Here is a 15,174-nt window from a genome sequence, read left to right as displayed (position 1 = left end):
CCAGGCTGGTGCTTGAAGGATGCCGAGCATCCTCGCGTCGCGGGCCAGGTGGTCCGGGCACAGCGGGCCAGGGTGAGGAGCTGGCGATGGGCCATGCCCGGAGCTGCTGCCCGGCGCGGGGGGCGGCTGCTCCCTGCAAAACGCTTTCCCTTCGCTGGAGGGGGGACGCGGGGGACGCCTGCCCTGCTTTCGGCTCCCAGTATGGACCAGTGCCTTGGGGTGCCGGTGGGGCAGCAGAGCCCGGAGGGGACCGCGACAGACCCGGCCCCACGGCCAGCCCCTGGCAGCGCGGACACGAGTCCCCCCGCCCGGCGGTGCTGGTGACCGCGGGCCGTGCGTGGGCTGCTGGCACCATCTAGTGGGGTTTCTGCCAGCGCCGTGCTGTGCTGCAGCCACCCCCATTTCTGTGCCCCGTCACCTGGGACAGCAGCGCAGCCCCGGCACCCCCTGCGTGCTGCCCCACTCGTGGGTTTCTCCCCCGGCCCTTTGCCCCCGGTACAGGGGTTTTCTACGCCGGGCTCGGGCTGGTTGGGTTTGTGCCTTAATGCCCCGGCGGGTCGCCCCCCCGGCAGTGCCAGCGGTGCCGGATGGCGTATTTGGGGGTACAGAGGCTGCCTGCAAAGCCGCCCCCCCCCAGGCTCAGCATCGCGCCTGGGCAGAGCAGGTCCTGGCTCAGCCGGCCTCACCCTGCTCATCCCGGGGACCGCTATCCCCGATGGGGGCCCAAGGGGTCCGCGTGGGACACCAGGCTGTGGGGTGATGTCCTGCTGAGCCACGGACACCACACAGTGCCGGGTCTCAGACCGGGCAAGCGGGAGCTCCCTGCCCTCGGCTGGGCTGGGGCTCGTCCCCTGCACAGCTCGGGTTGTGGGGGGCGTCTGGGGCTGCGTGGGGTCCCACCCTGCACTTGCCCTTCAACAACCCCTTGGATGTTTCCTGCGCTACATGCAATTAGGAAAAGCCGATGTGTGTAAACCGAGGGGGCGGGTGAAATAGCTGGTGGCTGGGGCTGCCCTGCACTTTTTTGGTGCTGGGTAGTGGCAGGATGAAGTGTACGCAACACATCCCTTTTTCCTTTTTCCTTTTCCTCTTCCCTTTTTTTTTTTAACAATTTAAAACACAACCCTCAGGTGTGGGGCGGTGCTGGGTCACAGCAGCATCCCAAGCCTGACCTGCCTGGGGGGTTTGGGAGCCAGGCCTCCCCTTGGGCTGCCCATCCCAGGGGGGAGCTGCCCCGTTCAGGTCACCCCACGGCAGCAAGGGAAGGCTCCATCAGCACCAAGAAAAGCCCGAGATTTCTTTCTTTCTTTGTTTATTAAGGCCAGGAGGAGGGTTGGGGGAGGCACAGCTCTGCCCCTCGCCAGGGATGTGTGCTGGCACCAGGGCAGTGTCCTCAGGGACCTTTCTGGTCTGCGAAGTGGGCCAGTGTTAGCCCATGTTTCCACAGCCCCTGTGTGCTTGGGGGAAAGGACTGAATCAGACCTGGCACCAGCCACAAAACCGGGGTCCCTTCCCTGCTCCCCTTGGGCCCGCGGCTGCCGAGTGCCACCCAAGGGACCAAGGCCTACAGCACGAAGTGTGACAAATCCAGCAGTGGTCGTAGGGAAGGGAATAAAAGAAAAACAAGAAGCTAGAAAGTGCTGACCTTTTATTTCCCAGCATCCAAACTCCTTACAACAGCATGAGTTAGTGAAATAAAGTAAGTTTTCTCCTCCCCTTCCCAAAAAAAGGGAGATGGCAATTTTTTTTTTTAGACCCTGAATTGTGCTGGATGTTAATGACTTTTGAAAGACAGCCAAAACCTAACACTTCAGGCTCAGGATTTTTCTCTCCGGGAGGCATTAAGCAGCACCTGCCCTGGGAAGCAGCTTTCCCAGCTGCTGTGCACTGCGCTGGCCCTGCACCTTCCTCCGAAGCTGCCAGCACCGTGTAGCCCCGAGGAGCTCAGAGCAAAGCAGCCGGGGTGCAGGAGGGTGCCAGGCTGGTCCCGGCACACACCAGGCACCCGCAGCACAGCACCGACACAGAGGCAAGGGCTCCGCGTGCATCCTGCACTGCCGGTGCTCTAGCGGGGATTACAGAAGTATTTTTTTTCCATCTTCATTTTAACTTGTTTGCCTACACCAAGCACCAGAATTAGCCTACCCTGCAAAGCGATGGGAAGAGCAAACGGTACTGGCTGCTCCCGCAGGGAATGCATGTGCTGCTAGTCGGGCAGCGATGCCGGACAGCGAGCCAGCGCCGGCCCCTGCTCCAGCAGGAGGGATGCATGGGGAGACTTTGAAATGGCGGTTCAGGACCCTTCGCCTTGGGTGACTGAGAATTTATGGGCTTGTTGGCAAGCTCGATTTGCAAATGAGAAAGGACAACGGGGTCTCACACCTGGAGAACAGGGAGCCGTCGGCTTTGTGAGGAGCAGGGAGGGCTGGCAGGGGAGGCAGGTGAAAAAGGGCAGGTGAAATTTCTTCCAGGAATTTTGCTTTGTCTCAAAAAAAGCCACCAAAAAACCCCAAAACCAAAATACACGGTTCAGCCAGATTAACGCTTTTCCAAGGGGAGCTGCATGGCAGAGCAGCCCCTGCCCGCACCATTATCACCTGCTCAGCTCAGATAAGGTCTGAGGCTCTCAGTTTTAATTGCTATTTCAAGAGAGGAGCATTGGCCGGGAAAGGCAGCTTTCCCACTGCCTCCCTGGGCACAGCACAGCAGAACAGCCCAAGCCACCTTCTTGCACGATGACTTTTCAAGGGCTTTTGTATTTAGTAACGTCCAGAGCAGCAGTAAGCCAATCCATTATAATTATGCACTGGCATAAAAATATTGGCCACGTGTTAAAACTTGAAGTAGGTCAGGCAGCCATCTGGTCTTGCTGACAGACCTCCACAACCATAGTTAAAGATTCTTGTTTTAGAAACTTTACAGCTTGGATAAAATCTGAAAGACCAACCATAAATGGATGTTTCAGCCACTGCTCCAGCTCCAGGGGTTAGAAAAACCACAGCCTGACATTCACTGGCTCCTGTTTTAAAAATAGCTAAAGCTTTGTCTACTTCTACTAACAATAACAAAAAAATCTTAAGTCCCCAGATGCGATTGTCTCAGCCTCCCACCCAAGGCAGCATCTGTGGTAGGGGCAGCTGAGGAGCCCATCTCCTCCACACCATATGGCTCGCTCACCCCTGGAGGTGGGCGGTATCAAACCCCTGTATGGACAACTCCATAGATCAGCATGCTTATTCTTGAACAAGAAAAAACTATCGTACCTTTGTATTATTACATTTCAGTTAAAAAACCCCCAGCCCTCACAACCCTAACAGCAGCTGCCTCCGCCAAACCAAAACACAGAGCAGTGCAGCTAAACATTCATCTTTAATGAAGAGCCCCTCTCCCCAAGGCCACACTGCACCCCAGGGAGCAGAGCGGCTCTCACCAAGCACACCAAGGCAAAGCCTGAAGAGCTCAGCGTGCTTGGAAAGACCAGGATTTAGGGGCAGTTTTATTGCTCAGGTAGCTGTGCCTGCACTAAGACCACACAGGTTTTCCCAGGATAGCGATACAGCTAGGGATGTAGCCACACAGGTTTTCCCAGCCAGAAAGCCTATGGCAGGGCCACAGGGTAAAAAGAAATAAGCAGGTGGAAAAATAAAAGTTATTGTACTTGCTAGTTCAGGTGGCCAGACACCTTTTCTCAGCCTGCGCAGGGGTAAGTGAGAGACATTTATCTGTACCCATGCTGTGCTACGCTTGCCAGTGCAAGCCTTTTAGATATATACATAACACACTCCACAAGGGATGCTGCTGCAATCAGCTGAACTGCTGAGGTTGAAGCTCCCTTTCAAACTGTGATAAAAGAATACAAAGTCATCATATAATCCATAAAAGCAACCGTGTTCTTTTTAGGGCTACCTGAAGACTTTTTCATCACAATATTTTGTTCCTGTTGTATATTCACAGACTAGTAAAACACCCCTGTGTACGTGTACTGTGGGGAAGATAGGGTTTTGTTATGTGAGAGGCAAGTGCCCAGCAGAGGCCATTTTCCTTCTAAAACCACATTTCTTCATACCTTGTACCTGCTCAGGTTTCCACCCCCCAAGACAGACTGCTTTGCTGAAGCTTCTCCACAGTGGCAGAGCACTGAAGCACCTCCTGCATCCCCCATAACAGCACTGCCCCAGAGCAGCTCTGGAAGACTTTAATTCAGCACATAAAATAACCTGGAAGCTCTGCATCAGATGAATGGAATAAAGAGGCTGACACTTTTTTCCAAACAGTTCACATTTATTGATAACAATAAAAAAATCTTTTAAAGACTATCTGTATTTTATTACCAAGAATGAGGTATTATGTATACAAAACATTTACAGAATTTGATATGCAGTTCATGAGTACAGACAGGAAAGTGCAGAAGGACACTGATAACAGGAAAAAAGCCAACAGAAGAGTCATTGGCTGAGAGAAGGAAGAGGAGCAATACTATCACACAAAGAAAGACCAGGGTATGGGAAATTAATTAGTCAGACTGCAGTGATCAAGTCATATTGCCACAGCACTTTGCTTAGAGGAGGATTAACTATTGTTTTTCTGGAATTTTATCTCCCCAGCTGTTTGCGCTGTCATGTGCTTTGAGCTCTAAAAGATGTGTTAAGATTAACAGCAGGAAAAACCCAAAGTGCCACTTTTGAGCCAGCTCAAGTGAAAAACAAAATATAGATCTTCAGACTTGAAAAGTGACTGCAACTCAAAAAGGTCTACAAAGCCAGACACTTCTGGACAGATGTGGAGTGTTGAATGAAGCAGTTTCTTTACAGTTGTCAGCAAAATCGCCATCTGAGAGAGAGAGAGAGAGAAAGAAAGGGGACCATCTTCAACCCTTACAGCCCAGTAAATGGAAAGTGGCATTTGCAAAGAGCCATGAGTGTCATTAAGTTACCCTCACTGTGCCTCCTGCTGCACTAGCTCCCCTGCGCCTGGGAATATTGGTTCCTCCACGTCAAGAATCAAACCACCTCTTCAGCAAGCTGGGTTCCTCCTAGGCAGACAGCTCATATGAGCAGCCTGAGAGCCACAGCATGTGGCTGTCTGCTGTGCAGACACTGGGCGGGGAGCTGCTTGACACCAAAGTGGTGGCCTGTCTCGCACAACAGCACACTTTGGCAGCCTAAGTAACAGTCTAGCCTCCATCTTCAATTTCTAAGTCCAAAAAAGACAAAATAGAGCAGTTTGGTTCAGTTTAAGGAGACTGGCCTCTCAGCACCTCTAAATCTGTTACTAAAATACTTCGTCAGCTCTGTCTGCCACGTTCCACAGCCAGAATTGGTCCACAGGAGAGGTGCTGCTAGTTAGAGGTTAAGTAACCTGCCTCTCAGAAGCCTTGCAGTCATAAAAAAGATTTATACCAAGTTCAGAACCAGCTTTCCTCTGGCAGGGCATCCAGGATCTTGAGTTCTGCTTTGAAAGTGCAAGACCTCCACAAGCTCCTCTACCAATTACCCACAACAGTTCACCTCCCCAAGACTATCCAGCTTTCTAGAACAGACTGCAGCCAGCACAGTAGCTCCTTTTTGCCTGGATTGATAGTTCAGCTCTAAGAGGGTGAGGAAAGACCAGGCAGCGTCTAACTATGCAAATCCTGCTGCATTTCAGACTGAAACCTTCGCTACTTGACTGCCAGGCATGGTCTGTAGCTGTCTGCTGACAGCCCTTCGCTCAGCACTTCAGTCTTCTGTGCCTTTTGCTGTGTGTGGGACAGAGGGCTCAAAAGTGGAAGAATACCTGAACAGACTTTAACAAAAAGAGTTCAAGTAGGATTGCTTGGGCCTGGGTAAAAGAGGGACAAAATCCAAAATGGCAATTCACCACCGGCAGTAGCAATAGCGAAAATGGTTGAGCAGGCACTGCTTAGAGCATCTTCTATTGTTATCACTTAGAGTGAAGATCCCTGTGCTCCCTGCCTACATTAAAGCTTCCGCTGCTCAAAACTAAAGCGCTCTATTTCTGACATACACAGGGAAGGATAGGAGGCAAGAGGGATTGAAAAGTGCACAGGAAGGATGTAAGCCATACCTCCTTTAGACTGATTTAAGAAGCAAGCTTAAGCTCTGCATAAATTCCTGATAAGAACAGAGTCTCAGTAAAATCAATTCACATGGCGTGTACTAAGGAAGTGGAGTGAAGCTCCAGCACAGAGCTGGGAACAAATCCTCAGACCAATTCCAGATCAGCCCAGATTTGACACAGTGAGGGAGAGCCTGCTCTCTGCCTCTCTCTCCACAGTGCTTCAAGCACAAATCCAAGGAAAGAATGAATTGCTTTAACCCATCAAGACCCAGAGCTCAAATTCCCCAAAAATGTGCTCATACAAAAGGTATTAGTGTTTACAGCCTGGCCACAGCTCTGTGGGCATGCTTTGAAAAAAATGGACTCACAAAGTCAAGTATCCAGCAACTGCTTTTCTTTGTCTCGGACATCACTTAATGGCAATGGGAGAACAGTTTGCAGCACTGGAAGATCACAGGGGATTTCTTATTATGTCCTGACAGGAGACTTGCAGTTGATCTCTAATGCACTACAGAGCATTTTTGGTAGGGTTTTTTTTTTTTTGCTTTTTAACATTTACACAGTTTAAAAAGTTATTCTTAACTGATGCACTGGTTATTTTTCCTTTAAATGAGAGCCCTTGTGTTTAGAGTTAGGATTTGTGCAAGCACACTTGCAAAAATATTTATGGCTGAGTTAGGAAAAAGGGTTAAAGTTAAGAGACAAGCTGTTGGATCTAACAAGGACCAAAACCACTAAGTTTAAAATTCAAACAGCTACTTTACTATCTATAAAAGGCTTTTGTGGGGTGGGTTTTTTTTTTTGCACAATTGCCAGTTGAATATGCTGTATTGCAGTCAGCTGCCACAGGTGAGGGTCCAGCCATCTCATCCATTTGCTTTTCATCTGTTGTGGCACTACCTGGAAATCATGGAGCTGGAATGGGACTGGCTAGAAGAGGTGGTGGCAGCACTGAGCTGGGAGAATCCACTGTGGCTTGATTCAAGGCTGGTCATAGATCCTCTGCAATAAAAAACAAAGTAGTTTTAAGCTTCAGAACATACAAAGGTTTTGATTTCTGCTACATATCTATATTGTATTCATTTGCACACTGAATAAAAAGCAAGTAACGGATTTGGTGCAGATACTCAAAAGCTTTTCTGCCTCACCACATAAGAAATAGGGACACTAAACACCTTGCAAAAAACAGATGCTGTTCAAAGAGACTGAGAACTAGTTTCAGTCAAGTATATCAACTGGCAGGCAACTGAACTGACTCGATTCCATTTTGACTTGCACCCATTTCTACATGACAACCTACCAAGCCCAACAACTCACACAATTAGTCAAATTTGCTCATTCAAAGCAGAGCAAAGTGACCAATGATGATTACAATGAGATAACTAATTAACCCCTTTTATACATTAGTTGCCCCCAGTGCCAGTACTGGTTGAATTTTGGGTTGGTTTTTTTTTTTTTGAGGCCTAAGAAAGCACAAGTCCTCACAATTTACTTGTACGTAAGTGAACTTGACACTGGCTTGATATTCTAAGTATCAGAAAGGTTTGACATCAGCTGACCTTCATGAACCTTGGCCAGACATACCTGAAATCTTCAGATCCTATTACTTCTGTATAGTACATCACTTTACATTTGTGAGAGGAGACCTGTAGAGATGCTAGTACATCATCCACACGAGGCAGGTTGGTTGTAGCACAGGCAGGCATGCTATGAAATTTCCACTGGAGAATATAGAAGCCAGGCCACCTGGTCACATGCGATCCCTGGAAGCAGCCACAGCAAAAATTAAAAATTAACTTTAACACAAAGATTTGTAGGCTTGAGATTTCTTTTCCAAGCTTAGAAAAACTGCCTACATGCCCATAGTTTTTTCCCCAATGCCAATATTTCAGCTCCTCAGCCAACTGGCAGTGCTGGTCAACTCTCCCCAGTGTGCTGGGTTTGGCTGGGGCAGAGTTAATTTTCTTCATAGTAGCTAGTATGGGGCTATGTTCTGGATTTGTGCTGAAAACAGTGTTGATAATACAGAGATGTTTTAGTTGTTGCTAAGTAGTCCTTATACTAAATCCAGGACTTTTCAGCTTCCCATTCTCTGCCAGGTGCACAAGCAGCTGGGAGGGGGCACGGCCGGGACAACTGACCGAAGGGCTATTCCATACCGTGTGACATCATGCTCAGCATATAAAGCTGGGGAAGAAGGAGGAAGGGGGGGACATTCGGAGTGATGGCATTTGTCTTCCCAAGTAACCATTACACATGATGGAGCCCTGCTTTCCTGGAGATGGCCTGCTGATGGGAAGGAGTGAAGGAATTCCTTGTTTTGCTTTGCTTGCGTGCACAGCTTTTCCTTTACCTATTAAACTGTCTTTACCTCAACCCATGAGTTCTCACTTTTACTCTTCCAATTCTCTCCCCATCCCACCAGCAGAGAGTGAGCGAGCAGCTGTGTGGTGCTTAGTTGCCAGCTAGGGTTAAACCACAACACTCACACAGCATGCTTATAGAAGTTATGACAGAACGCCATCGGATCCTCCTGCTTTTTGACAGAGTCAAAGGGTTAGGATTTAAATATAATGAAAGGACAAAGTTCCTGTTTAAAAACAATATCCATTTTTTTCCATTTATTTTCATTAACAGCTGTCCTTTGAGACTGAAAAGAGCAGTCAAGGCTCCTGCCTCTCAGAAAGAGAAAGTGCAGTTCAAGAGGTCACTGCCCATATTTCCAGTTTAATACTTCCAATTAGATGACGTAAGGAGCTCCTTTTTCAAAGGCTGTTCAACTCTTATGTCAAGTCAAAAGGAATAGCAGGGGCAGAATGTGGTTGTAAACATGCTGCATGTAATCTCAAACTTAGTAATCAAAGGATAGGTTGCAAATGCCATAAGAAAAACCTTCAGGAACCTTGGCCATAGGGAGCTCCTTAAGGTGCCTGTTAGAGGGACAAACACACAGAAGCTCAGTCTTAATTTCCAGAGTTCTCTCATTACTGAGGTAAGACACTATGATATTCTTCAAACAGAGGCTGTTTGCTTCAGAAAATAATGGTCAAAATTACAGCACAAAGCAAGTCTTGCTACTTTCTGGATATGCCCTACTTTCTAGGTGGCTTCCCTATATTCCTTGCTGATCAATCTCAGCACTACTAGCCTGATGCAACCTCCCCCCACAGCAGATCCCATGTAAATACTATCTCCATTCCCTGCAGCATGCAGCTAGGAACATAAGCTGAAATGTCGGCCAAAGGCAAGCAGACAGTCCGGAGCTGAATCACAACTCAGTCATCAATAATGATTGTGAATTAGAACATCTAGTTTTGGAGCCAGCCTCCATCTGCTCCTGCACGAGAATTCGGCAGTCTTACCTGCACACTCTCCCCTTCTTTGCAGATAAGAGGAGACTCCACCATACTGTAATCACGTCCCAATTGCCAGACTTTGTCTATCAACTGGACATTGTTCCCACCAGGAGATGTAATACTGTGAGCTCCCAGAGAGTCCTTTTTAGGAGGCTGTGGGGCTCTTTTGGAATGGAAGATGTTAAAAACAATGTCACCCTTGCATACATCAAAATCCCATGTGATCACAGATGAGGCATCCACAATCTGAATGAGAACCTGAGACAGAAAAGTCATATTAGACAATAGCAATTTGCTCAGTAAAGACAAACAACAGAACTCAGTAAAGACAAACAAAAATATGACAAAGAACAGAGCTTTTTGTTGCTGGGCTTAGTTTCAACGATTAAAAAGGCACTGAAGATACAAATTCTCTCCTGATGGAGTGTCTTTATTTTAACATATGACTTTCAGAAGCTCTCAAGTAGCTTCTGAGACTATTGTTTGGTTTTGCTTAGAAGGATACTGCTTTGAACAGAATGAAAAACAGTGATATTCTCTAAATGGCAACAAGATTATACCAGGAATGGTCACAAACTTCGGCTACTAAAGCATCATTATGCACCAGAGCTACAGAAGAAGAAGGCAGAAGCACGGCAACTAAATAATCAAGTTCTAAACCATTTTCAGTTCAAGAGACAGAGTCCAGAGCAGAGGGTTAAGATGAAAGAAAAGGGTAGGCTGCAACCATACCTCATGCGGAGCTCCTTTGAAGACACTTGCAGACTGGTAGATTGTTTCAGTCCAAAGTTTTATGTCTTCGTTTTCCAACTCTTCTGCTGTCCGGTAGAGGGACTTGGGAACCAGCCCACCCTCTGGTACTTCACACTAAAAGCATAAACAGCCATTGAAAAGTATCCCCTCTGTACACCCACACCTTGTCATGCTCTCTGCCTGCTAGCTTCAGAAACAAAAACTCGCATTCAGCAAGTACTGTGAAGAATGAGATATGAACAGAGTTCAAAAGTAATTTTTAGCTTGTACATCATACATACATAAATTTTACAGTGATCTGCTTTAGGCAAGTTTGCAGAACAGATCTTGTATATACACAACAGCCACCACCACAGAAAATGACTGTGCAAGCGCTATAGTTATCACTCATACTGCCCTATAGTGAAGATGTGAGCCACTTAAGAATCCTGAGGAAAGTGGCAATAGCAACTCAGTCTAAAAAAATACAGCCTACAGAGACCTGAAAGAACTGGGATAGCTAAATTTAAGGATGAAGGAGGGTGAGGAGATACAGTAAGTTTCCAAACAGGTAAAAGGACATTGCAGTCAGGACGGTAACAATTTGAAGATACAACTGTCTTGACAGCTCAGTACTGGAACCGATTACACAACTTTCCTAAGCAGTCTTCTTTAAGAAGTCTCTAAGTAATGAAGTTAGACAGCTATCTGATCAGGAATATGTTCCACAAAAGTGTCTGGGGCAGTAGAAGTGTTCAATAACTGAATTACAATACAGAATTGAAAGGACCTTTGAGAAGTCATTTTTGTTCAAATACCCAGAAGTAAAAGAAGAAGAGAAAGAGACTCTACTATTGTCTGTGACTGGCAGGAAGTATTGTAGCAATTTGCTTTCTGGTAACATTCACTTTTGCTTACTTAAGCAGTGGATTTTGCCAGCTTCTCAAGCTCCAGATTAGCTAGCACAAACTCTCTCCACCAGAAAGCTACTGCTGCAGCAAAAAGCAGCCCCCTGAAGATAAACACATGTTCTACTCCAACACATCTAACTATATCATTGTAATTCGAGACTGTATTTGAACAGACCTAGATGAATTTTCAAGAATGGTACAGAAATTGATTTAGAAAGTGTATAGGGGCTTAAAAAGGAACCCTGAAATTATATGTAACACAGCTGAGTTCAGGGGAAAAAAAAAATCATCTAAGTGTTACTGCGACAGAGGCTCCAGAAAATGCCTAAGTTGCACTCCTACACCTCAGTCACACCAGTGAGCCCGTGTTGTCAAAAAACATTACAGAGAAAGCAAACCTTACAGTATCACCAAGATGTTAAAATGACCAATTCAATTGACACCCATAGTCTAGGTAGGAAACAGCTATTAAGGCACATGACAAGGGACTGAGAAGTTACAGTATCCTGCAGTAGAACAATTTTTTTCGTTTGTTGTGGTCAACGCGCATATTGTGCTAGGAGACCTGGCTATTTGTTAAGCCCTGCTAGCAGATGTGCCACATATTTCCTTGGGCTCCGTATGGTATCAGTTAGTTCTTTTAGGTGACAGACTCTTGATTAGCTGACGGTGACAGCTCTTGCTCAGTGCTGTGCTATCATGTCTGCTTGAACTTGACAGGTAACAGAGACTATGACTTTTAACTGTGCCTGGCTACTTTGATAAGTTATTTGATATTCATTGTAAAGAAGTATTGTACTTCTCTTTTTAAAGTGGATCCAGAAGAAAACACTAAGCCTGGAATCCTACATCATAGCTCCCACCTCCAAACTACATTAGGAATCATTCTGTGCTTCTAGGCTTCTTTGTTTAGAGGAGCAGGGGAATAAAAACCCCACAAATAAGTTTCTGTACGCACTAGTTTATATTCATACCATGCACTCTCCACCAAGAAAATCAGGGATAATTTCTTTATCGATGTAATCCAGCAGCCCCCCAGGACCCTGGTAGTCATTTCCAGCATAAATAAGGAATTTCTTTCTAGTGTTGTCATCAATGAATGGACTAACCTATAAACAAAGAAAAACAGAATAGATTAGGCTCCCACATTTTTCTTGAGTCAATTTTGAAGGAATCAGTTTGATCACATTAAGTGTTACCATCTTTGTTATGCAAAGTTCACACTATAAATAAGCTAAATTAACAACTATGTAAGCAAGTTCTTAGGTAGTATTTTTAAAATCCATTCCAGGAATCCTATAAGAGAGATGTTTCCAAATGGTAACATTTCCTGCTTATAAAGCCTGATTTCTAAAGTGCTTTTACAAACTACAAGTGTGTAGCAGTGCACTGAGAGAGCTGAGGAATGCCTTGAATTACAAACATACCAGTGTCCAAAGAACTGGAAATACTCGAGGTGCTCTTAGGATTAGAAGACGACCCAAAGTCTCAGGGTAATTAGCTTCAACCACCTCAATGATTCTTAGCAATGCTTTGACACCAGGTCTCCATAAATGCCGCATGTTCAAGCCTTCTAGATCTACTAGACAGGTCCAAGAGCTGAATTTGAGAAAGACAAAGAAAAAGAAAAATCTCAATGGCATCGGAATTCTCCTTTCTTATGCAAGTGTCCAATGTACTGAAACGTGTAGACCCCACTGAATGTTTCGGTTTCTTCTGTTTTACCTCCTTGCTTTGTACTACCTGTAGACACTGGAGTTTAAGAACCTTAGAAAGGAAATGTCTTAGAGTGTGCCAAGCATGGTTACAGAGTATGTGCAAAGATCACTTTGCACATCATGTGTATTCCCCCACAGACATTTCAGACTCCAGGTGAAGGTTAATATGAAGCCAAAAAAGATCCTGTCAACAGCCAGCCCAACTGTTAAACCACCGCTTCTACTGGGAAATCAATTAAGTGGCCGTGCTGCTATGAAACAAATTAACATTCATGGTGCAGATTTCCTACTAACACAGTACAGTAACAGTGCCATTACACGTCAAAGCTAATTCTGTTGTCAGATCTCAGGGAGTGAAGCTTTTTCTATAGGAAGAGGTATGTTCTTAATTCTAAAAACTGAGCTTCAGCATATGCTTTAGTTACTTTCCAAGTTCAGGTCTTGCCCTGGGCATGAATTCAAGATTTACAGCTGTGCTGCACCAGCGAGCATCCATTAAATTAAGCATAAGGCTTCTATGAAACAGCAAACACTTTTGTTTCACTTTAAGTGTTTAATATGTAGTCCTTTAGGATTAATTCTACAAATGAAGATCCAGTAGGCAGCACAATTGCATAGTTACACACATGAAATCCATCTCATAGATTTGACCTCCCACTGAGAGCTAGGACAGCAAGTTCTTTAACAGGGAAAAGATAAGCAGACATACCATGCATCCTTGAACCTTTACAGATTAAAGGAAGGAGTCAGAAATTGAAAAGAGTCCAAGAAACACTGTTTCTTTTCAGGGCCAGTCCTGCATTCATTCCACACCCTTAAATCCATTTTGCAGTTAACACTTTCATAAGTGACCCCTACAATGACTTAAGGATGGGATAGCAAGCCATTTTTGACTGAACTTCACACGAAGTCATGCCAGTACTTGGAAAACTAGATCCCAGGTTTCACAGGAGCCTCATGACCTCACCCTGGATCAAGAGCTGAGTAACCGCATATAATAAATGGAGAACGCAAACAAGAACTGAGTGTAATGAGCCTTGGTATGGACTATGGATGAACAAGTGACATGAAAACAATACCTGAAACTACTGGAAAAGTTATCCATAATACTCTCATGGCTGATTGTTTTGGCAGCCTGTACCAGTATCTGTCTATAAAATCCCCCAGAAACAGAAACGGGAGTTAGGCTGCATTGCTTTGCAGACATCCAACAGCAGAAGAGAGTCAAAGCATAACACCCCCCATATAGAACCATTATAAGCATGACACCAAGACTGCTTTCCCTCAGGCTTGATCATGCAGATTCACTCTAGCGGTAACTGGGGAGGCTCTCAGTTAACTGTAACTGTGCTTTTATCTGCATGTGAGACATAGAGCCTACCCTTTGCTTGGTCTATTTAATAAACTTTCCTCAGCAGCATCACATTGTCTTATGTTCCCCCATGCACACCATGAAACCAGATAATTCCCAAAGAGCAGATTCACTTGTATTTTACCTTATTGGTCTGCCAAATACTTTCGTATTCTCCTCACATCGCCTCAGTCCTTCTTCATTTATTGAAAGAACCTGTACAAGAAAACAAGTTGTTTAGAGAAGACAGTCTTAAACTCAGTAGATGGGATAAAGAAAATAAGTTTTTATCCAAAGACTAATTAAAACCACAAGCTCAAACCAGCATAAACTTTTTTCCCAAAGAATGAACTAGAAATCACTATATTTACCCCATTGGTTGATCTTGTTGAAAAATAAATATACCTTTCCATAAAAGCAGAAAAATGTAAACAAGATCCTCCTGAAAACTGAGATTCAGGAGTGATACACACAAGAAGTCTCCCTACGCTTCTACCCCTTTAAGCACTGATTTCCTATTTACTCAGAAATTAAAGCCCCTTTTTAAGTCATAGAAACTAACCTTGAAACAGAACTAGGGGAAACAAACAAAATTTAGTATGTGCCTGGAAATGCCACTGGAAGAGAAAAAGTAAAGTCCAGCCACTGCTCCTAATGGTTACTATGGCCATCACTGTCATTACTAGGAGTAAAAAAAAAAAAAATAATTATTGCAAACCTGGAATTCTACCAGCTTTCAGCTTGGAAACTGACCAGATCCACAATAACACAAGTCTGAGTGCTGCCTTTAGAGAAGGCAAAATTACAGGCAAGTACTTTTTCTTTAAAAATAAATTATTCTTATCCTTGGAGTACAGGCTTGACAAAATCTGAGCATGGCATTTTCTGTTCTGTAGAAATGCAGAGACTTAGGTTTGAAGCACTGCACAAACTGCAGAAAAATCTGTGAAAATGCTAACCAGTAACTATAGGAGCTGCCAAGAACTACGCCTTTCCGCCATCCGTTTGCAGTTGGAAAGAATGCAGAAGATCAGTTACCAGGAGCT

The 15,174-nt window shown here is 45.2% G+C and overlaps 1 protein-coding gene across 2 annotated transcripts in view; it reads right to left on the bottom strand.

The window, feature by feature from the left end:
* Nucleotides 1-4,266: 4,266 nt before the first annotated feature.
* The window catches only part of SEC14L1 (SEC14 like lipid binding 1), a 43,950-nt gene continuing 33,042 nt past the window's right edge, over nucleotides 4,267-15,174 (bottom strand). For both annotated transcript variants that reach the window (XM_072880797.1, XM_072880798.1), the window contains 8 exons: nucleotides 14,274-14,344; nucleotides 12,487-12,658; nucleotides 12,034-12,168; nucleotides 10,149-10,283; nucleotides 9,423-9,674; nucleotides 7,645-7,823; nucleotides 6,961-7,062; nucleotides 4,267-4,830 (listed from right to left, as the gene is read on the bottom strand). In XM_072880797.1, coding sequence (XP_072736898.1) covers nucleotides 4,815-4,830; nucleotides 6,961-7,062; nucleotides 7,645-7,823; nucleotides 9,423-9,674; nucleotides 10,149-10,283; nucleotides 12,034-12,168; nucleotides 12,487-12,658; nucleotides 14,274-14,344 — 1,062 coding nt within the window. In that variant the 3' untranslated portion in view covers nucleotides 4,267-4,814. The remainder of the gene's footprint in view (nucleotides 4,831-6,960; nucleotides 7,063-7,644; nucleotides 7,824-9,422; nucleotides 9,675-10,148; nucleotides 10,284-12,033; nucleotides 12,169-12,486; nucleotides 12,659-14,273; nucleotides 14,345-15,174) is intronic.

The sequence above is a fragment of the Ciconia boyciana genome, chromosome 16, assembly GCF_034638445.1.
Source record: "Ciconia boyciana chromosome 16, ASM3463844v1, whole genome shotgun sequence".
Classification (NCBI taxonomy): domain Eukaryota; kingdom Metazoa; phylum Chordata; class Aves; order Ciconiiformes; family Ciconiidae; genus Ciconia; species Ciconia boyciana.
This window is presented reverse-complemented; position numbering and strand designations above follow the sequence as displayed.